The sequence below is a fragment of the Stylophora pistillata genome, chromosome 1, assembly GCF_964205215.1.
Source record: "Stylophora pistillata chromosome 1, jaStyPist1.2, whole genome shotgun sequence".
In the NCBI taxonomy this organism is placed as follows: Eukaryota; Metazoa; Cnidaria; class Anthozoa; order Scleractinia; family Pocilloporidae; genus Stylophora; species Stylophora pistillata.
The window spans coordinates 19,711,417-19,734,094 of record NC_142519.1 but is presented as its reverse complement, the minus strand read 5'-3'; the positions used below and the strand labels follow the sequence as shown (position 1 = coordinate 19,734,094).

The 22,678-nt window shown below is 38.1% G+C and overlaps 1 protein-coding gene and 1 pseudogene across 1 annotated transcript; both read left to right on the top strand.

Annotated features, from left to right (window-relative positions):
- The first annotated feature begins 76 nt into the window (after window positions 1–76).
- On the top strand, window positions 77–20,385 carry LOC111337550 (gamma-tubulin complex component 2-like). The gene is made up of 33 exons (XM_088742681.1): window positions 77–231; window positions 1,056–1,131; window positions 1,934–2,025; window positions 2,462–2,519; window positions 3,106–3,261; window positions 4,814–4,916; window positions 5,118–5,209; window positions 5,474–5,548; window positions 5,753–5,834; window positions 6,513–6,590; window positions 7,845–7,912; window positions 8,333–8,377; window positions 9,206–9,298; window positions 9,599–9,660; window positions 9,778–9,820; window positions 10,784–10,855; window positions 11,021–11,082; window positions 11,788–11,845; window positions 12,294–12,348; window positions 12,720–12,870; window positions 13,384–13,475; window positions 13,856–13,943; window positions 14,207–14,277; window positions 14,470–14,514; window positions 14,812–14,876; window positions 15,229–15,299; window positions 15,851–15,904; window positions 16,423–16,543; window positions 17,267–17,359; window positions 17,570–17,620; window positions 18,500–18,616; window positions 19,286–19,502; window positions 19,650–20,385. The coding sequence occupies exons 1-33, from the start codon at window positions 179–181 to the stop codon at window positions 19,802–19,804; spliced, it is 2,814 nt and encodes a 937-aa protein (XP_088598807.1). The 5' UTR covers window positions 77–178; the 3' UTR covers window positions 19,805–20,385.
- Window positions 20,386–21,627: 1,242 nt separating this feature from the next.
- On the top strand, window positions 21,628–22,669 carry LOC148741582 (uncharacterized; annotated as a pseudogene).
- The last annotated feature ends 9 nt before the right edge of the window (window positions 22,670–22,678 follow it).

Here is a 22,678-nt window from a genome sequence, read left to right as displayed (position 1 = left end):
CCCAGGGTCACACCGACAGTGATAACGTGGTCCGTGGAAAGGTACGTGGTCTTTTTTTGTCAGCGGCAACAACCAACCTGCATTAATCAAAATTAAATTAAAAATGGCGGCAATTATACCTAGGCACCTTTGGATATTGAGTCAAATTCTCTAGTTTCTTGTTGCAAGCAGTGGTAAAATGAGCGAATTCAGAATACATCATCATGTTTCGCAGCTGTTGGGCTTATTAGGGTGAGTAAATTGAACAAAATCGCGTCATAAAGAACCTTAAACCTGAAATACTTGCCTTATTTGCAAACTTTCGATTGCTAGCGCTGCTAGATCGAGGTAAACAAATTGGCTTATTGCATCGCAGACACCTAAATAAAGTGTTCCTTAATTTCTCAGGGAGAGATAACATGTAATTTTTTAAAAGCTATTTGTAGCGAGAGTTTAGCTTATTCGGGATAGAGTTGAATTTAACTTCATTCAGCTTGGAAAGTATGATTTCGCATGAATTTCAAAACCACAGACTTGCGAATATCAAAAGGTACACTTCAACGATACTTTGATTGTCTCCAGATCACGCTAACTTTAAGTCATGCAGCTATAATAATGAATTTATTCTTTCATCTTTACGTCGAAAAAGGAGGTGAATACACTAAATCGTGATCAGAAGAGTTACGATAACCAACTAAACCTTTACATTTGGAAAGGTTTATGATATTAGTAAGTTTGGAAAAGAGCGAAGCAGTTAAACGCGGAACGAGAGAAACAGGTCATTTTATCCTGCATGAAAATACCAAACATAGGATTGCTCCACGTTCACTTTAACTACAGCTGTAAATCTCAGCAGTATATGCAGTCTATTCATTGCTGAGATGTCTTTCATTACAACTTAGCGATTACAACTGGTTGAAGAATAAAAAATTTTTATTTAGACTAAACAAATACATGTTATAAATGCATGTTAATGAAAATTCCTAAGAAAAATAAAAATATGAAGTAAAGTCTAGTTAAAGCACCATGCAGATAAAATAACGCTCTGAATATTCTGATTTTTTTGTCTCACACAGAGCCAGTACTGGAGATGGCCCTGAAGTGTATGCTGAAATGTTGACCAAGAACTTGACCCCGTATGTGACAACACAGGTTAGAAATTAGCAGCGCACTTCTATTAAAGGTCATGTTAGTCTATGAACCAACTCATGATGAACTAGATTTCCTTTACCTACCAAACTTGTTGAATCTTTAACCCTTTCACTTCCAAGATCTACTTAGAAATTCTCCTCACTGTCTGTCATACAATTCTATGGATGGTAGTTTGGAGAATTTGGTATTGGATCAATTAATAATCCCCTGACTGGTATGTTTCTTTATTCTCATCACTTGTCTGCTTGATACTGTATAATTTGATATTGTAAGGAGAAATTATTCTGTCTTGGTCACTCATGGGAGTTAAAGGGTTAAAAAAATAATACTCCAAGTAACAATTATCAAGGCTTAAGTTAATCATATGGTAAGGCTAAATTTAAATAAATGAATCTGATCCATGTTGGAGTGTGGTTGCAACAAATATTTCATTTTACAGGTGAGAAAACCTCCCTCAGTCTGGTTACTTTATAGAGTTTTTACCAGCTACTTAACCATTTTAACTCCAAAGAGTGATTGGCTTCTAATTTCTCCTTATAGTATAGCTCTTGGACCACAATTCCTGATTGTCAAACAAATTCTCCTTGTCATTACCACAAGAAATGTAAAGAGAACTGTGTGGAGAATATGAATGTACTAATGTTCTCACACACCGCTGGTAGCCAAGTCAAGCTGACCGCCGCAACAATTTCTCCTTGTAATTACCACAAGAAATGTAAAGAGAACTGTGTGGAGAATATGGATATTATACTAATGTTAGGGTGTAAATTGAAGGATGACAGTTTTCTGCTTGTAAAATCAGGTATCAGCACACGCAGCTAAGAAGAAGATAGCTGAAACAAGTACAACTCCAAGGGACTTTTTAAAGAAATATGATGAACTGAAATCTAAAAAGTTGAGTAGCATGATTCTTTTGTCATATATTGCTGTGTTGTTGTGGCAATTGTGCTCAGCTTGTGACAATAGTCTTATTGTGATAGTTTTGTAATACCATCAGCATGAGCATTTTGGAGGAATTAAGTATCAAAGGAAATTGGTGTTTTGCTTTGTTTTGATATTTGGTCCAGAATACATCATCAACTTGGTTGATGAGACCTAATTCTCTCAACAAATCAGATTCAACACTTAAACCAGTAATAATATGCTCACTTAGATATGCTTTTCCCACACGATTTAAGCAGTTTACTTGGTTATACTTTGGGTTCTCATTTGATGCTTGTAGTATTGTCTTTTTTTGACTGGCTGTTGGGGTTGCTTTGGTCTTGGTTTTATGTTTTTATATTTTGATATCAGTATAATCAGTTGTTTAATAATTGATACTTATTTTTAGTGTCAGAGAACTCGATCCTTTGGTTTACTTGCTCTCAAGACTGGCAGAAGATAAACAGGTTAGAAAATTGTATTTTCCTTCTTTTGAGACCATGGATAGAAAAGCTGCCACGTTGGTGAATAGTCTTGCAGGATCTTGCAGGATCTTTTAGGGCCTTATTTATGACTTACCAGTACTGTTTAGTTTTTTTTATTCCTGTATATGTTGCAGGTAATTTTTTTTCTAAGGTAAATTTTATTTTTACTTGGTACAATTTTTTTAACCTGGGTAATTTTGTGCCACAATATTTTTTTCACTTGCTATGGGGTAACTAACTGTTTTTTTTATTAATAACAATGATAGAGATTTTGGGTTTTGTCAAGATGAGGCAATACAATTAAGATAAAAATTAATTATACAATTAAGCTAAAAATTATATATCAGACTTAAAATAGAGCATTGACTTAAATAGCAGAAGTGCTAAGGTTACTTAAGAGGCAAGACCTAAGGTAGCATTTAAACACATTAACTGATTCACAAAGTTTAAGATCGTTAGATAAGGAATTCCATAAAGTATGATTATTGTAAGGGAAACTTTAAGATCTTTCCAAGGATAGTGCAAGATGACTGAAGTTCACATTTCTGAAATAATAACTTTTTTCTAGATGCTAACTTTCCTTGAAAAGAACTCTAAGGATCGTTCAAAGGCACATCTGGTGGCTATTTCAAGTGGAGCCAAAAGTAGTGCTTTAGCAAAAGCTGATGCCATACAGGATATCATACCTGCATCTGGTCCTATGTCACAACATGAACTGAATGAAGTAAGTGTGGAAAGAGCTTAAGAATAAACTGGAATGGCTTTCTCTTTTGAATTGGGTCAGAGCTATTGAAGATTGAGTCTTTTTTTTATGATTACAAGGAGGGAATGTTTAGAAAGTAGAGTTGTTAATGATTACTGCTGTGTGAAGACTGAGGTACATGTACCTCTAGTCTAGAGCCCACCCATTAATTTTTTCAGGGCTCTACTGGCTACTTATGTCATGTGGTACAAAATTACTTGACATTCCTCATGTAATAACCCCTATTTATCACAATATTTTTCCTTGAGAGGAGGCAAATTATAAGTCAGGGGGAAAAAAACAGCTCAAAGTTTCAATTTTTTTATCTTTATTGCTAATCAGATGGAAGAAAAACTAACTCATTTCATAAAGCCCAGTGGCAGTGATATTTTAAAAAGTTGATCTCAAATACTGCTCTGGAAAGTAAAAAAAAACTAAAAAAATTTGCTGTCAACGTGTGATACAAAAAATAATGAGAGGGTTATCAAATAAATAAACCTCCTTCTGGCTTGCTGGAATGTGAGCTGATAAAGTCCTTGAATGAGAGATTGTCCTCAAAATTTCACATTTGCCATTGAAGCTTTGCTTCTTGGCCAAATGTGCATTTTAAAGACAAAATCTCAGCCACAGACATCATCACTGGATATACCAGCCACCTGAAGGAGTTTATTTACTATTAAGTAATCTAGCTGTTCATCTTGACGTTGATAATCCCAACAAGAACAACTGTCTAAGTTACAAACTGAGACCTTAACAACCTGCTGGAAGTTTTCATCAGAATCAAAGTGTTTTTCTCTTACTAACTTGATTCTTTTTAGGTCTATTGACATCTTAGCACTCAAGTTACAAGATAAACAGTAACTGTTTAATCCCTAAGGGTGACGAGCATCTAATTTCTCCATATAAGATCACCCCTAAATCACACATTTAGGTCATGAGAATCAAAGTAATGATCACCAACTAAAGAAGCTCTGAATTGTCCCACAAATTCTCCTTGTTAAAAACCTTAGGAAATGCATAGAGAATAGTATGGAGAATATGCATACTGATGTTAGGGTGTTAAGAGTTAACTAGGGCTATGAGTAGAGTAGACATCTATATTTATACAGGATAGCCCCTTCAGTGTAGGGAACACTGGTATCAACGGGGGGTCCTGTTAACCACCCATCCCACCCCAGGGGAGTACATCCATCACACAGTAATCTCGTGCATGGGAAATTAACCGACATCTCCTGCCCCTAACCCTACAGGAGACGGGACCTCCATTTTTTTGTCCCTATCCGAGAAGACTAGAATATCTAACCATTTCTTGATGTTATAGAAAGGTAGCATATTCTTCTCAATTATTTTAAGACCCTGAGTGTTGGTCCGGCTGGGGCTCGAACCCTCAACCTCCCACACAACAGTCCAGCGCTCTATCCATTGAGCTAACCGGGAGGCGGTTATGTGCCATCTGTGTGTTGAGAAAGAAAGTTGAATTGACTGAGACTACCCAGTGATAGATTCTTAAGCTGTAATGTTGTGTCTATCATAGCTACGCACTAAGCTGGCCTCTGTCACAAGCAGTGCCGGTCAATCAGGATCATCACCAGAAGCTGTGCTGAAAGCCTTGAGAGAGAAACAAGCAAAGAGGACTGGTATGTCAAAACTGCTAACAGATTCTAGATTGTTAAACTCTATGGTCAAGATTCAGAGCTAACAATGAATTTCTTTCTGATCTGCCATAATTTTTGAATATGTACTGATTGTATGCTGTACTTCAGGTTACAAACAGCTACTTGTATCTCCATGCAAGTTTAATATCTAAATCCTGAACCTACATTTTTGTATTTTCGTAGGGAATTTACCACCCACTCCTTCTTGGGTCAGTGAACGGCCTTACTTAAGCAGAGACTATGTTTCTGGACCGGGCATAAGTCAGTCCACTCCAGTAAGTGTCAAATTCATTTGAAAACAATAGGTCATAGTTTTCCCTCAGTTGGCTAAGACTGCTTTCTTTTAGCATTTTGTTTTTTTTTTCCTTATTGAGTTTATCATCATGATATGTCATTCTTGATAATCACAAATAAATTTTTGAGACAAATAGAAATCAAACTGGAAGGAAAAATTAGACTATCCCCATCACTGTGTCCACACCGTAAATTAAAGAATTTTTATTATAATTTGACTTGTCTTTGTTGTTGATACTTTGCAGCCTGTGTCAGTTGGTACATTACCTCTACCAATGCAGGAGTTAGCTATAGTGGAAGATCTTTTGTTCCTCATGATGGTGAGAGTTTCACTCAAAATAAATGCTATAAATAAATGCTATGGTATATTGAAATGCCCAATTCATTTGAAGGTATACTATTGGATCTCAACTTACAAAAATTTTGTTCTATAATATTTTTTGTAAACAGCATGTCTAACCATTTTCTCTCATTTACAGGCAGGAGTTGCTTTTGACAAACCAATATGTTTGAATTTATTTTAGGGTGTGGAGGGAAAATATTTGCTTGTCAAACCCCTCAAAGACAAGTACAGTGCAAGAAGTTTCACCATTGACAAGACTCTAGGTAATGTGACTTGCTGAGGAAGACTTAAATTGGAAATGTCAGTAATGAAAATTTCTTGCCTGTGAGCTTAGTGGTTTACTTTTAGAGATTGTATCCTAAGACTCATTCCTGTCACATTTCAAGCCACTTGGATTGGCACAGTGTCTTTGCCTGATGAGATGTTGTTTCATTTCATCAGCAGGTGTTTCATTATGTTGCTAGGTGCTTGGGAATTCTTGTGAAGGAACCTAGCTAAAAAATTTAGAGTAGAAGTGAGCTCCTTTATATTTCATGTGAATGTATGTGGGTACTTACTGTAAGTTATGTATCCTAGTGCTCAGGTATTTTGGTTCCCCTTTTTAAGGAGGACCCTGCATCAGGCTTTGATGCCTGCCATTTTATACAGTCCTGTACACCTTGCTGGCTAGGAGCACTTTGTACACTGCATATGCCTGACACCATAACTTTGATGGCAAAAAAGTGATGTTTTGAATCGTAGTCAATGACACTGACCATTAAGCTATGTGTGTCCCCATACTTATGAAGCTATGTTTGACATCTACTCTTGAATGTTACAGTTTTTTATATTGGTTGTTGATTTGACATCTACAATCATGTAATTGGTAGGATGGGTCGCATTCAACTTTGAACAGTTTTTTGTTATGTGTTTGTGCAACTGGTGGTGATCTTTTCTCACAGAGATAACACTGTTGGAGCTGGTGCAAAGGATACTACCAGTCTGCTCTCACTACTCGACCATTTGCAGATTCATGGAAGGTATATTCAAGATAATCAATCCCCATACTCTTTAGTTAATGAAAGCCTTTGAAAGTATTGTTCATAGATCTCCAGTTAAGTTCCAAAAAAAAAAAAAAGATTTCTTTCCGGTAGATACTAGTCAGGCTTATTGTTTCATATTTACAATGTAACTAGAAGAGAAAGAAACCTCATGAAGGTTGAGGGATATTTATCTCACTGTTTCCATTCCAGTATAGAGATGAGAGAACCAGTAAAGACAATACCAGAATGTGACCTAAAATTTGACATAAGGCATTTGCCACTGTCAGGGCTTGATGCTAACAGTAGCCAACTAGACACAGACTAGTGGAAATTCAGTTTTGGCTAGTGGTTTTTGATTTCCATCAGCCAGTTTGGCTAGTAAACAAACTGAAATTGTTGTAACATTTAAGTCGTCACTTGCCACTTGGCTAGCAAGTTAAAAAGGTAGTGTCGAGCCCTGACTGTATTAAGATTCTCCACACCAATCTGTCTCTACAATTCCCGTGGTAATGGCAAGGAGAATTTGTTTGACAATCAATATATCAGGGGCTTCTTGAATTGGGGATCATTTCCGTTATTCTCATGACCTTTACATCTGATTCAAGGGCAATGGTGTAAGGAGAAGTCACAAGCCAGTCACTCTTAGGGCCGAGCCCTCTTAACTCTTGAGAAGAATGCATTGAATTTGCGGACCTATTGTTCTAACACCACCCATATCACACTGGATCCTCTCGCAGTGACACTAGCTCATTAGTATAGTCATGACACTTTTCTCCCTTTTATTCGGCCCTCGTGGAATATTTTATCTTATCCAACCCTGATGACGTTGTTGAGCAGTGAAAGCTTGAACTCCTACAATATTTTACAGTAATTCAAGGCCACATTAGTGTTTTTATTGTTTTGCCTAGCCCTCTAATTTGATTAATGAATAAAATGGGGAAAGTTTCTATAGAAACTGTGGTGCTGCATCAGTGGGGGTAACAACTGAAGGTAATTTGGTTTTATCAACTAAGTTGAAATTGTGAATTGGCCACTGTAAAGAGTTAAAAAGCTGACGTTTCGAGCGTTAGCCCTTCATCAGAACGAATAATAACCGAGACTAGACGTTAACAGACAGTGTCATATTCAATAAATCAATCTTCATTATCTACAGGATCATGTCAGTAATAGTTATTGTTTAATCAATAATAATTATTGCTCTTTTTGTAATCATAATTACTTTATATTAATTTGACTGTTTTCCTCTTTTAGCAAAATCTTCCTTTGAACATGGTCTTGTAAATCATGCTTTATGTGCTGCAATGAGGACATTATTGAAGGTAATATGAAATTTGACTGGAAATAATTTTTTGCTCTTAATAACAATAAATATTACAGTTTTATGATCATAAAAAGCACATCATCAAACTGAGCAATGAATGATGTGATTTTTAACTCGTTGATCTACAATATTGAATAGAGGTATTCTCAGTATTTTAAGTGTGAAAACTCCAGAATTCCCTTCAAGAAGTTAATCATAAAACATTAATAAAATTATGTGAAAAGATCATATTACAGTCAGGTAGATGAGGTCCCAGTTGTTATGAACACCAAACACTAAGACAGAGTATGTGTTGTAAGGAAATCACTACTTCACTATTGCAAAGAATGCATGCACTAAATACTAAATGTTAATTTTAGTGACATAATTTTTGTTGGTTCTTGATTTATATGCTGAGGTTTTTATTTTTCTTTCAAAGGAATATCTCATTCTTGTAGCCCAATTAGAGCATCAGTTTAGACTGGTCAGTATTACCTGTAACCTTGAAGACAATTGATTACATACACTATAGCTTCCAACTGTTCACAGTTGAAGTTGACTTCCATTTAGTTATGTCTTGTGGAATAAATGTAATTATTATAATTAATATTGTTGGTTGGTAGGAGTGATTTAAAGTTTTATTTATAGCTTTAAGTTTAGTAGCTTTCTGTCATATATGTGTCGGAGGAGGTACACAGCAATCCTAGATCTACCATTTTAATTAATACTTTTCAGGTGTGGGTTTTATTGGTGGAGTTGGGTGATTATATTAAACCATTTTTAGCCGCAGCTATACAGTTGGGATTTTAGTAAGAAGTGAATGGCCAGAGGAAGCAGGAGAATTGTGTACAATTTTGAGAAGAGAATACTCCTTCATGTGGTTAAAAATACCTCAGGCCATCAAATGTAGCTGGCGAATAGTTTTCTAATAGCTGGAGAATTATCCAATCTCTTAATTAACACCCTGGTTTTGGATGAGTAAGACCAGGAAGGAAGTGTGAGCCAAAAGAAATTGTACTGAGGGGGGTGACAGAAAGAAGCTAGGTTGTCTTGAATGGTCCCCTCTTCCCATCATTATTTTGTCAGCTGTTGGTCAAAACTGCTAGCTACATTGTATAGAGAACATATTCAGTGCTTGCATAGGAAAAGGGCTGTTCCAGGCTAGACTAACTTTATCATACAGCAACAAGACTTAAGAACTACCAGCTCTAAAAACTCTTTAAACATTCTTTTTTCTGGTGAGGTACCATTGATATACTTAAGTTTTGTGACATATAAAGTCTTAATTGTATTCTTAACTGTTTTGTTTTAGGGTCAGCTGTCATTGCAGAAACTGTGGTTTTATATTCAGCCTTGTATGAGAACTATGGAGATACTGTCATCTATAGCAGTGGCTATTGACAAGGTAAGTATTAACTTTCCTTGACCCTGTAGGATACATTCAGTTGGAGAATCAACACATTAGACTAATTAAAATCTTCAGACTTTGAAGGAGTAAATGATTACTGGTAATTAAGGCATTCACAGACAAAACTTACTGCATGAAAATTTGCATGAAAAAAGTAGAGGTCATACAAAAGAAGTAAACCATCTACAGTATACAAGCAGTTCTTAGTAACTTATTTACTGGTAAAGTAAGTTTGTGGTAAGGGTCAAGTTTGTGTTGTTTGTCAGCTGTGGCTTTTTAAATTTCTGTCTACTTTAGGGAAGTTGTAAGGGAGGTGCAGTGTTGACACTGTTACATGAAAAGACTGTAGGATATACAGGGTATGTGTTTTGTTTAAAACTGTATCAGTCTACAAGAAAATTTGTGTTCCAGGCTTTTGTTTCCCTAAATGTTTTCCAGACATCAGTCTCAACTTACTGGTAATATCATTTACACAGGGACAGGAAATCCCAAGATCTTTGCTTGTTCCTCACTCAGGCAGTGAGTATGCATTATGTTGTGTATTTTCATCTTTAAAATGTAGCAATATCTTAAGTTGTACAGTGTACTCACTAACTTGGCAGTTATCAGGGGAGGCAGAAAGAATCATACACTTACTGAACCTCAAAATAATATACTGCAAAATTTTTCAATCCAGAAAATCCCTCTTTTTGACAAAGGAGTGCAAAGTTTGGAAGCAAACTGAGATTAACTGTTTGTTTGGCCTAGTACCCCAATGAGCTCCTGAGGAGAGCAAAGAGTTAACTTGGCATGAACCCTTTAGATGGAATAAGGATAGAGTTCAAAACATAATTGTTTTAATTGTAATCAGTGTTCTCCCCCATTTAAGCACAAAATAGATTTTCAAACTGGTAGAGTAGTCCTTTACCTCTTGAATTTTCAAGAATCTGAGCAATTTTAGGTAGTAATAAGAGGTACTATAACAGTACTGTAACAGGGAGTAAATTTTACCAGTTACCACCTAAAAGGTAGAACACTGGTAAGAACCCTTAATTAACAGAACAGACCATTTCATGTCAGAGTAGTAAAGGAAAAGTGATGAAGATTAAGAGGTTGGATATGCAACCTGTAGTGTATAGGATGCCAACGAGCATGTAATATGCACGATGCAATGTGATACGTGATGGTGTGATGTAGTACCCTCGAGACTTGCATATATATACAGCGTGTGTTTAATTATTTAGTTAGTTCTCTTAGGTACGTGAATAAAACCGATTTCATTTTAACCGCTGTGTACTACACAACCAACCAAGGAACCTCCCTCCCTAATGTGTCCTATTCTATGGCAGTCAGATTCTTGGTTTCACTATTAACAGTTAATTTAATTTGATAACTCTTAAGAATGTATTTATCCAGTTATATTACCCATTTATGTTTTTTCCCATCTAACATGTTTTGAAAAAATTCCTAATTATTTTGGATGTTATTATTCCTTTATTACAGGCCTGTGTTCCATATTTTGATATCCTCGAGCAGTGGATTTACAAAGGAATTATTAGTGATCCTTATTCTGAGGTGTTTAGATTCTTAATTTTTAGTTTTTATGAATAAATAAATTTATTTGATTTTGTTGATTGCCTTTTTTTTTTTTACCATGCAACTTCTGTGTAGTTTTTTTTTTATGTTACGTAGGTTAAAATGTCATGTGTTGGTAAATAAATGTATTTTCCATCATTGCAGTTCCTTGTGGCAGAACATGGTTCCATTCAAAAAGAGAAGGTCACTGAAGATTACAATGATGCATATCCTTTGAAGATGTTTGTTTGAGATTTTCGATAAACTCTTGTAGAACAAGCCATGGCAGTCTTTCCACAGCCGTTTCTATAGTTACCAGGTAACCCTATGACTCCTAAGAGTGACCAGCATCTAATTTCTCCTTACAATATCACCCCTGAATCACACTTTAAAGTCACGAGAATAAAGGAAATGATCACCAACTAAAGACAAAGCTAAAACAAATTCTCCTTGTCAGCATCATAGAAAATGTATAGGGAACAGTATGGAGAATATGCATACTGATGTTAGGGTGTAAAGGTCCTTAGGAATTGTATAGAGAACAGTATGGAGAATATGCATACTGATGTTAGGGTGTAAAGGTCCTTAGGAATTGTATAGAGAACAGTATGGAGAATATGCATACTGATGTTAGGGTGTAAAGGGTCAATTAAGGAAGCACAAGGGGTGAAGGTTTAAAAAGTGGGCCACCAAGATGCAAACCTGTCTGTTAGTTCCCCTGTCAGTAGGCCTTACTTTGCTGCTGCTTGGGAAGAGGAAATGGAAGGTCTGTGAACAGTTTTAAACTAGATATACTGCCATGATAAAACTACCAGAATGATGTGTGTGAACCAGGTCTCGTTTTAGAAGAAGTTTCAGCAAGAAGTTGTGAAAATTTCTGCCCATACACATCAATATTACAGATAATTTGTATTTCTCTTAACTTTTGTCACCTACTGGGAGCAAAGATACACTGTTGTGAGAGAGAACATTCCTGTATTTCTGGAAAAGGTAATTATGGGATCAATTTTGATTAATAAATATATGTCGTACTGTAAACGATATCTGTTTACCTGAGAGTTTGAATCTATTCACGAGTGGAAGGTTAAGAATAAGAGGCTTCTCCTGGCAGATCCTATTATGTGCACTTTCTATGTTACTTTTCTTTGAATTTCTGTTTCTTTTTCTTGTTGTTTGGCTTTTTGATTCGCAAAATGTTGATGAGGAATGCAGTGCCTAGATTCAGAGGGATGAAGCATGATCGGGTGTGAGAAGATGAGCGGTGAATTTCCTTGGTTACACCCAATCTACACTCATCCAATATTCTTCATGGCCATTTGCTTCCGAATTTAAAATAACACTGTAAATGCTTTATTTTTGTTTACCGGTGAAGCTGTAGAATTTTTGGGAAGGTATAAGTTAAGTTATCCTTGTGCTCACCCATTGTTCAATTCACCAGGTGGCACAAAACATTCTCAGCACAGGGAAATACTTGAATGTTTTTCGACAGTGCGGTAAGTTTGCTTGTTACTCTCCACAATTCTACAAACAAATTTTCTTAGTGTTACCAGACAATATGTAAAAGTTTTGCGATGTGTTTATGGGGATAAAAAATAGAATGAAAAAGGTGGTAACATTATTTCAAGCTTGATAATAAAATAAAGAACTTTAGATGTTTTTTCGTCTTGTCACGAGCGCTGAAGTTCAGCAGTAGGATGGCAACAGGTGTAGAATGCAACAATTGCTTTATTGCTATTGTTTCATTTTTAGGTTAAATACAAAAAAGGAAAAATGTCGATGCAAACAAATGTAAGAATATGAATGCAATAAACTTCGGCCCAGGCAGGTCCTCTGGAGGTTAGAGTACATATTTTTTTTATTTTAGGTCAGAACGTCCAATGCCCAAACGCTGATGAGATTATTTACACACTGAATGAGAGAGAATACGTTGAAAAAATTGAAAAGGCTTACAGCTATGCGAGCAAGACACTCTTGGATCTGTTGATGGATGAAAGGGCATTGATGGCTCGATTGAGGTAAGGAATTAAGTCCACACCCACTCACCACTGCAGATTACGTCATTTGTCCCCTTTTTTCTGGTGCTTAGTTCATTCATTACACAAGCAAAACGCGGTCATGCCTGCTTGGTCCACGAACTAAACACGCGGACGATGTCCCTATGGTTTCGGTCGGTTTGTTTGGTTTTTTCTTCTTTTAAGTTGTTAAAGATATGCAGCACAAAGTGTTAGTTGCGTTTCCTTGCACTCTCATGAGGAACTGCATATTGAAAGTGAAGTGTGATCATCGGGGTGAGTGTAGCCCTGAAAAGGACTGTTGGTGGTGGTAGTGACTGACGTTTCGACAACCTGTGCGGAAGTCGTCACTTGACTCTGATGATGACTTCCGCGCAGGCTGTCGAAACGTCAGTCACTACCACCGACAACAGTCCTTCCTTCTCAGGACTACACTCACGCGGACGATCACACTACACTTTCACATATTACCCCCGGGTTCAAACCATTTACTGCAGAACTGCATATTATTTGTAGGTCTATCAAGCATTACTTCCTCATGGATCTAGGAGATTTCTTTGTTCAATTCATGGATCTAGCTGAAGATGAGATGAAGAAAAACATGGATGGTATCCTTTGTAAAGACGTCTTTATAAGGGGAAACTTTTATTACATCTATTAAACACATTTCGTGTGGAATAACATTGGCGAGTTTAGAATTACTAAGTGAATGCCTTGTGCGTTTTAAATAGTGCTTTTGTACTTTTATTTGAAAAGTTATCTGTGCAGTGCACTAGACATTGCTTTGTTGCCGAATACTTGCAATGGATTGTGTCTTTTCTCTGTTAACACTCTTGTTGAACGGTTTATTTGTGATTTGGACTAAGGTACGTCAACCTCTACTGTCCATATTTTTCATCTTTTGTGAAGTAGTTATAAAGTATTACGAGACTTCATGCACTCGTACCAAAACTTTACGGTTGTATTTCTCTGATTGAGTGTGATGTAGATATAATGCCTTCCAGACTGGAAACATTGTTGGAGTTAGCTCTAAGGACAAGCACAGCAAACAATGATCCATACAAAGATGACTTAAGGTACTTTATTAGGAACAGTTTTCAACTCAATGTGGTAAAACCAAAATCCAAGTAATCCCAACGACCAATCAAAAAAAGGGTTTGCTTTATCATCAGCCAATGTGAACGCAAAGGGGACAGAGAGCGAGCTAGCAAGGGGGTGAAACCACCATGAACCCTGTAATTCACCTTCAACCACATAAAATCCGGTCAAACCTTCAACTCAGTATCATTGTGCGAGACATGTACGTCATATTGTTACATTCTTTACGTTTCATTTGCAGAGTTGATTTGCTTCCCTATGACCTCATTACTCAGCTCTTTCGTATTTTGTCTGTGGCTTATGACAGTAAAGGTAAAGAAAGATAAACTCAAAATTAAAACTATTGTGAAGCCTGCCTTACCAGAATATTTGTAGCATTTCATCCGTTGTGGTGTATGCAACTATCTGTTTACTTCATCAGAAGTTGAGTTTGTAATGTTGTAGATTTGTTGAGTAGTTTTTTCTTTCTCCCTCCTCTCCCCCCTCCCCATCCCTCCGCTTTAGGTACAACGACGTATAATCAGGATCCCATTGAACTCCAGATATCAGGTTAGTGAGCTAATATTTTAGTCAGTAATGTCCACTTATTGACTGAGTGGAAGGGCCGAACGGGGAAATCTTTGGTTTTCAGTCATGACGTATGCACGTAGCTACGTCATGACCGAGAGCCAAGTAGTTATCCGTCCGGTCTGACCCAACAAGAATTAAATTAACGAATTTTGTCACATGACTGCAGCTATTTGAAGTTTCTCTTTCCTGCTTTCTTGTTGCATTTTGCAACTCACGGGGCCGTACGAAGGGTCACACATTCGTAATTCCTCAACGGATCTTTTTTTTCTTTTTCAGGACTTGAAGCTTTCTCATTTGATTACGTGGTGAAATGGCCCGTTTCGTTAATTCTTAGCAAAAAAGTAAGAATTTTATTGGGTTAGTTAACTTCTCTCGTGTTAAAAAATAGTATTTCGAAGTCTCCATAAAAAGTAACGTTTGGTACGGACATGGAATTTGAATTCCACGGTAACGTATTTTGCTTCGTAAAACTGGAGTACTAAAAGATTAAGACTGCAAGGAACACTTTGCCGGCCTTACTCTCCTGTTCTGCGTTTTACTTCACCTCCTCTCTCAGAGAAAACCAATAACTGACATAATTATTAAAACATCACTAATTCCCTGTATTCCAACAAATGCTCTTTTTTTTTTTTAGTTCATTTTGGTTTGTTAACTAATGAATTGTCATTTTATTTTGTTCGTTCGCTTGTGAAGGCTCTCACGAAATACCAGATGCTGTTTCGACATTTATTTTATGCCCGTCATGTTGAAAGACAACTGTGCAAGTAAGAACCGCTTCACTTGCTGTGTGCGTTTTTTTTTTTTTTTTTTTTTTTTTTTCCCTTCAGTAACTGCAACCGAATATTGTTTTGAGCAGTTCATTTTGGGGATGTTCTGTAAGTTATTCATTTTTTGGAAATAATTACGTTGCCAGTGTCTCAAAACCAAGGCCAAAGTAATTACAACGGCCTAACAGGACAAAGGATGATATAACCAAGAAAGTGTGAGAACTCACAGTAAAACAAACAAACTCCCTTAAATGTGAGAAACCAGGAGTCTGGGGCCAAGCCGCGATTGGTTTTAATTTTGCTTCGATTGGTTGAGGGGTTGGCACAAGTTGTGTGGGCCAATCACAGAGGAGAACGTAATAAAGCAAAACCAAAACAATCTTGGATTTCGTTCAACACTCAATTAAAAATTGCCCCAATTAAATGTGATTAGAAAAGAGGGGAAGACTCGGTAGAATTATCTGTTACCGAAGGACAATTTATTTAATTCCGCACATTGTATCGTGCGGTCGATTTCGGACTGATCTATTCCTTAATTTTTTTTTCAGTGTTTGGGTGAGCAACAAGCGAGCAAAGCAGTTTACTCTCAATTCCTCCCCATGGTGAGTCATGAGGCTTTTAAACTAGAAGGCCGGACTCTTTCATGTTTGAACTGTAGGATATGCTGTGCATCACAGTTAGTGCATTGAACACTGGACGGATAGGTTGTCGAACCAACCACTTCACTGTCACGGAGCCTCCCCCAGGGGTGTTAATGAAGGAGTATAAATAGATACTTGCAAATGGATGAGTGGGGAGGGGAGGGGGGTAAACAGGTTGTTTTATGTTTCACACACAGACACTGGAGTAAGCTCCTGTAACTTTTTCTATTATTTACCTCGTATGTAGACCCAACCTTAGACAAATTTTTATTTCAACGTGATGTATATTCTCAATCGCTGTTGGGTGGATAGCATATCTTTAGTTTTTTTTTTTTTTTTGTATAAAGAAAGAAGACTTGGTTCCTACATCTTCTGTTTGAAAACACTAAGGAAATAGAACTTTCAGGTACATGTGGTGCGAGTCTTGGTGGACTTATTAGGTTCGTTCGTCACCGCTTGTAATATATCTATTTGCACAGGTATGCGGCTGCGTTTGCTCTTCGACAGCGGATGCTGCACTTTGTACAGACGTACGAGCACTATATGATGTTTGAGGTTCTGGAGCCCAGCTGGCATGTTATGGAGAAAAGTCTTAAAACGGTATGATACACAGGCAAAGCTCTCTTCAATTGATAAATTAGTTTATTAGCCTTGAAAACGCTTTACTTGGTCTCAGGAAACACTTCTACTTGCGGACACGATAAATGCAAATCGGTGAATCTATCGGCATAGAACTGACAAGTACCGTCATCACTGACTATTATTTTGGCTAGTGCAGGGGTTAGAAGTTTACTTGTGTTAGGGGAGGCGGTGAGGCTATTTTTTTAGGGCCACGGAAAATTTCAAGGTACTCTACAATGCTAACTGCCAGCGGACTCTTGTTCTTATTTTAATCAAAAGGAACTCCAAGTGAAATGCTGTAAAATTCTGAAACTGAACTCTTCTCTAACTTTTCGCCATCATTCTACTGATAGAGTGACTATCCAGTCAATTGAACTACTCTTGCAAAAAACTTCGTTTCTGTTATTTGCCCATAGAGAACTAAGTTTCTACTCATTGTGAAATGTAACTACAAAGTATCCTAGATAAGGAAAGCCCTGAGTGTTTTTTTTGTTTTGTAGTGATTACCTCACCAGAACCTATTAACAGAAAGTTGTGAAACTCGTCAGAAGTGACGCCAGAGTGCATAGTACTCAAGAACTTTTACAAGTCGTTAATAGAGTTCTGCTTTTCTTTTTCTTATTAAGATAAGGCTAGCTCAGGATGTAGCGCGTTTTTATAACTTGAAGTCACTTTTCGTGTGTTGTTTATCTGTTTACACAGGTTACAAATATCGATGGTGTATTAGAAAACCACAACGACTTTTTGGACCGCTGTTTGAAAGACTGTATGCTGACAAATATAGAACTGCTGAAGGTGAGAGCAGCAACGTGATGCAAACGGATTTCACTGCGAGAAAGTAGTAGCATTAAAATTTTTCTTTCATAAGACTAGTTTAAAAGATCGCAAAGCCAGAGCTGCACGACGCTAACCATGATAAGTAACGTGGAAAGTGGGAATGGGGTGGTTTGGAATGCTTGTTTTCCTACAGGTAACATTTACAAATACGTTATCGTTTTGTGACAGGTTGTTAGCAAGTTGATGCTGGTTTGTGTGACATTCACGAATTGTATGCAGGTAATGATGTTATATGTTCTGTGAAGGTGTAGTCTGATCGTCCGGGTGAGTGTAGTCCTGAGAATGACTGTTGTCGGTGGTAGTGACTGACGTTTCGACAACCTGTGCGGACGTCATCATCAGAATCAAGTGAATGATTGTTGTCAGTAGAATGTTCTTATTCCAGTTCGTGTGAAATGATCGGTTTGTTTTGCCGTGATGTTATTGGCTGTAAGACTCAAGAGACGTAAATCGGTCGTGATTGGTCTGTTTCGATCTGTCAGTAAAGTTAGGTCGTTCTTTTTAGGTCGTTTGTGATGTTTATGTCGTGAATGAGTCGTTTGTATGGAGCGGGTAGTTGTTGACATCTGTTTAGGGGAGTCTGCTCTAAGTTCAGACTGTTCAGACTGTTCTAAGAACAGACTCCCCTAAACAGATGTCAACAACTACCCGCTCCATACAAACGACTCATTCACGACATCACAAACGACCGAAAAAGAACGACCTAACTTTACCGACAGATCGAAAAAAAAAAAAAAACAGCAATCATTCACTTGACTCTGATGATGACTTCTGCACAGGTTGTCGAAACGTCAGTCACTACCACCGACAACAGTCCTTCTCAGGACTACACTCACCCGGACGATCAGACTACACCTTCACATGTTACTCCCGGGTTCAAACCATTTACTGCGTTATATGTTCTCTACACCTCCCCCCCCCTCCCCTCTCATCTCCCACGTCTCACTATCGCTTTTGATCGGGCGCCGCAAATTTTGGCGGTTTATGTGTTTGTCTTTTCGGTGAAATAACGACCTTTTAGTTTAGATGTGTCTGGTATTTCCTTTTAAAGCTTTCGAAAGGATCAAGTTAACAATTTCTTATATGGTTACTTGTCAGCGGTTCACCCAGAGCGCAAGCGTGGAGTCGCAGGAGACTGATGGTACAGGATTGAGTCCAATGAGTAAGAAAGGTCCACCACCCGGTGAACAGGAGAAGCGTAAAACTACTGCAAAGGTATTGTAGTCATTTTTATTTATATGCAGTGGATCATTCACGTTTTCAGAATCAAATAACGCGACGCAGATAGTGGAACCCTGTGCTGACTTCATGGTTATCCAACTGTTTAATTTTTAAGAAGAGTTCAAACGATGAATAAATTAAAACATGCGGAAGCAAAACCTTAACATGGTCAATGGCCGTGTTACTTATGACTTTCAGTTTCTCTGAAGCTTCCACGCAGCCCTCAGGAGTGAAATCTTTCCTCAAAATAAACTAATAAAACCATTAAAAGCATTGGGCTGATCGGTGTCGTTCAAGCGTTTGCCAGACCCCCCTTCTCCCCCCCCCCCCCCCCCATCACACTTCATCACGGACAGGTGCTGGTTGGTTGTGATTCTGTATTTGGGGGAATAACACAGTTCCCAGGGGGAATGGAGGAGGGATCAGTGGTCACTAACAGGGTATAAAGGGGGGCCTATAGAAAATTGACCGCCGATGAAGTGAGATTATCACAATACTACAGAGCCAAGGAGGGGAGACAGGTAAATTTCATTGTGACCCAACGAAAATCCTCCGACCCTTCGGCCCCTCTCCCGCTTTGGGCAGAATGGTGAATGGTGTTGTCAGGAGTGGCGCATTTTTGTCATTACATCCGCATTTCTAACTTGTCATTATCAACACTAGGTTGTGTTTGACCATGTTGACCAAATGATCAGTGGAGAGGATTTTGAACGCACCGTTCAGAACTTCGACAATAATTTTTCTCGTCATTTGATGGATTTATTGGAGAAACTTAGCCATTACTCTACTACAGACTGTGAACATCAGATGCTGAATATCATCGCCCGGCTGGATCACAATGGATACTACACGGCGCAATTAGAGAAATATGTTGCCGAAGGTAAACCCAGAAAGTCCGGCCATTTTTTCATTTAAAACCTACGACTGTAGTTTCACTAAGATACTCTGTGTTTTGTTGAGAGAGCTGAATAAAAACTAGCCATTCTTACATTTCCTCTTCATCATTTTTTTTTTTTCCATTTGCTAGAATCCAGTGCCCTTAATGGATCCTCGGACCCAAAGACTGAGACCAAGTCTTCCTCGTCACTACTTTCAGCCTCAGTTGATAATCTAGCGGATGTTCCCGCTCATTTACGTTCGGCAGTTCCTCTGGATCAGTTGCAAAACGGCCAGAGCTACTAAGCTAAGCCTACGTCTTTACCTGACTTGTCGGACGCAAGAGGAAAGAAGAAGTAGAGAATATTTCGTGTGTATTATAGGGGGTGGGGGAAGGGGATAAATTCTGCATTGTCCCGTGAAGAGTATCAGCAATTAGCGGGTATTAGATAAACATAGGCAATTGAATGATATTGATAGTGGTACCATGTAGTTGTACCCTCAGTGCAGTTGAAGGTTAAAATAGTGATGCCATCTCCTACAAAGCCTTTTGCCCTATTTACCAAGGCAACGCACTGTCCATCAGAAAGCAGTTTCGCGCTTTACTATAAAGAGAAACTCGGGAATAATCGTGATCCAGCAGCCCTATAATTCAAATATTTTTTAAATTAGGTTTTGTATTCGGTCTTAGCCTTCAAAAGAAACGTCCGTGGGTCGAAAAGAAAGGAAAATACCGTATTCATAGCCTGGAGTACATCACTTTGTTACATCTTTGTATGGCATTATGTTACACTATGAGCCACTATTTTCCATACAGTTTTGTACATAGCTCTTGGATAAAAAGTGCGTTAAGGTTAACATTAAAATAAACTCTTTCAAAATTGGTACTTGCTTGTGTGTAGTCTATCAAAGATGCTCTCCAGGGAAATGTATCAAATTTCAAAATCATCGCGCGAGGAGCTATATTATCCTAAGCGATGAATATTTTCGAACTTTTGCAGTCAAGCGTCAGGGTTAAAAACATGTCTAGCAAGTGTTTTATCTTTAACAAATCAACAGTTGTTTAGCGTGGCGTGTACTCTTATCGACATCGCTATTCGATGTCATCACAGTGGTCAAAATGTTGTGGACTCACGAGGGGCAGCCAAGTGAGTCCGCAACATTACTTTGTAATTCGTGGAAAAAAAATCTCTTCGCAGAGAGACCTATATAGTAGGGTCGGTGGCTTATTACGGTTTATAGCGTGGAAGGCAATATTAAATGCTGATTGGCCACGACAGAGGGCATTTTTCATCACTTTTGGTAATTGTTCCGACCTGTCGACAACTACCGAAATTATTGAAAAATGCCTTCTGCCTCAGCCAGTCAGCATTTAGTAATTTTGTCCTCTGTTATAAGTACAGGTAATCGCATGGGACCGAGTAAATCAAGGAGTTTTCGGAAGTTGCAGTTTGTGCAATTTCTGAAAACACGCGTGAAATTGATCCTAAATTTTACTCGGCCCCATGCGATTACCTTTACTCATCACATTGGGAAAATATCGCAATTACCTTTCGCGAGGTACTAATTACCTATCTTTGTTAAGAAAATCACAAGTATAAGCAATGGCTGTTATCTTGGAAATATCATACTTTGTACTGCATGGGCAATAGCTATTATTAATTCTTTTAAAGAAGGTCACAAATAGACTTACCTTGTATGTTACTTGCTTTACTTTTTACTAACCTGTCATACGCGATAATCGACATGTTTACCGCGTACGAATCTAGTGATGTCCATGGGGACGAAAAGACTGCATGCCAAACGGACAACGCTCCACTTTGATGTTAGTATCGAACAGTGCTTTTGAAGTCCTTACTCAGACATATTTCAATGCTGACCATCTGATTGTTTTCGGTGAAGTCAATTCAATGTCTTCGTAGTGTTGTCGGGAGCGAACACCGCCTAGGCGATAAATATTTCTTTTTACTTTATTGCCGATTCACAGACTGTAGGTCTGTTTCTTTGGGCGAAATGACTTGAAATAAAGGGCTGAAATCAGGGGCGAGATGACTTTTGGGCGACTTGACCGTTTATCCCGAATGAGACTAAGGGCTCACGTTGTCCCCTAATTCCCTGTGCAAGCCAAATGCAACATGGCGAGGGCGAAGGATTCAAGGGCCTCCAAAGTTTCAGACCATTTGGCTGAATTTGTGGGTACTGAAATTACTTGCCCTGTTTGTTTGCAAGTATTTGATGATCCTAAGTGCCTTCCCAACTGTGACACAATGTTTGCGTCACATGCCTTCGAAATTTAGCCAAACAAAACCACAGGGAACTCATGGTGGAGTGTCGTGAATGTCGCACCAAGTCGACAGTCAAATCGTCTGGAGTTACTGATTTCCCTACGAACCGCTTGCTAAAACGGCTCATAGAGAGTTCTCCTGAAGACAGGGAAAGACGTGCTTTTGAAGAAGCCCTTGAATGTTACAGAGAACAAAAGGGAAAGATTAAAAAAGAGTTACAAACACTCACAACCATTCCGAGGAATCTGTTGTTTGAAGAGAGTGAAAGGTGAATGAAAGATCGAATAAAAATGGAAGCTAAACGTGTAAAGAAAATAATTGAGGAAGATGAGAGAAAGTCCTTGTCTCAAGATGATGAGATCTACGGTGAAAAGCCTAACTATAGTAAGTTTGAAACGAAACACGGAGAGGTCAAACAGGTTTATCCTAAAGTTTCAAAGTCCCTGGAAGGTGTTGACAAAGTAAAAGAGGAGCACGATTGGAAGAAGTTTCAGAAATCAAGAAAGATCTTTGAAAAACAGTTTCAAGATGGTCTCAAGGCTTTGGAAGCCTCAGTTGGAAACTTGCGTGGTATTAAGCGGGCAGCATCTGCCAAACTTACTGCAGGAAACGTGGAAAAATCTCGCAAAATCCTGGGGGTAGTTTCTTGTTATCCACCTGAGAAAGCCACTTCTAAACCAGCAATTGCATCTGGCGATGGTGAAGTCGTTCATCTTATTGACACTAACTTTTTTCCAACAGCACTATCTGTTTCTTCACATACAGGTGAGATTGCAGAAAACAACCGTGTCATGACATTTTCACTGCTGCTGGGGATCACCTAAAGGAATTTTGTCCTGCCGCTATCTTGAGACAGAAAAATCCTGGGGACGAGGTAGTTCAGTAACTTTTCCCA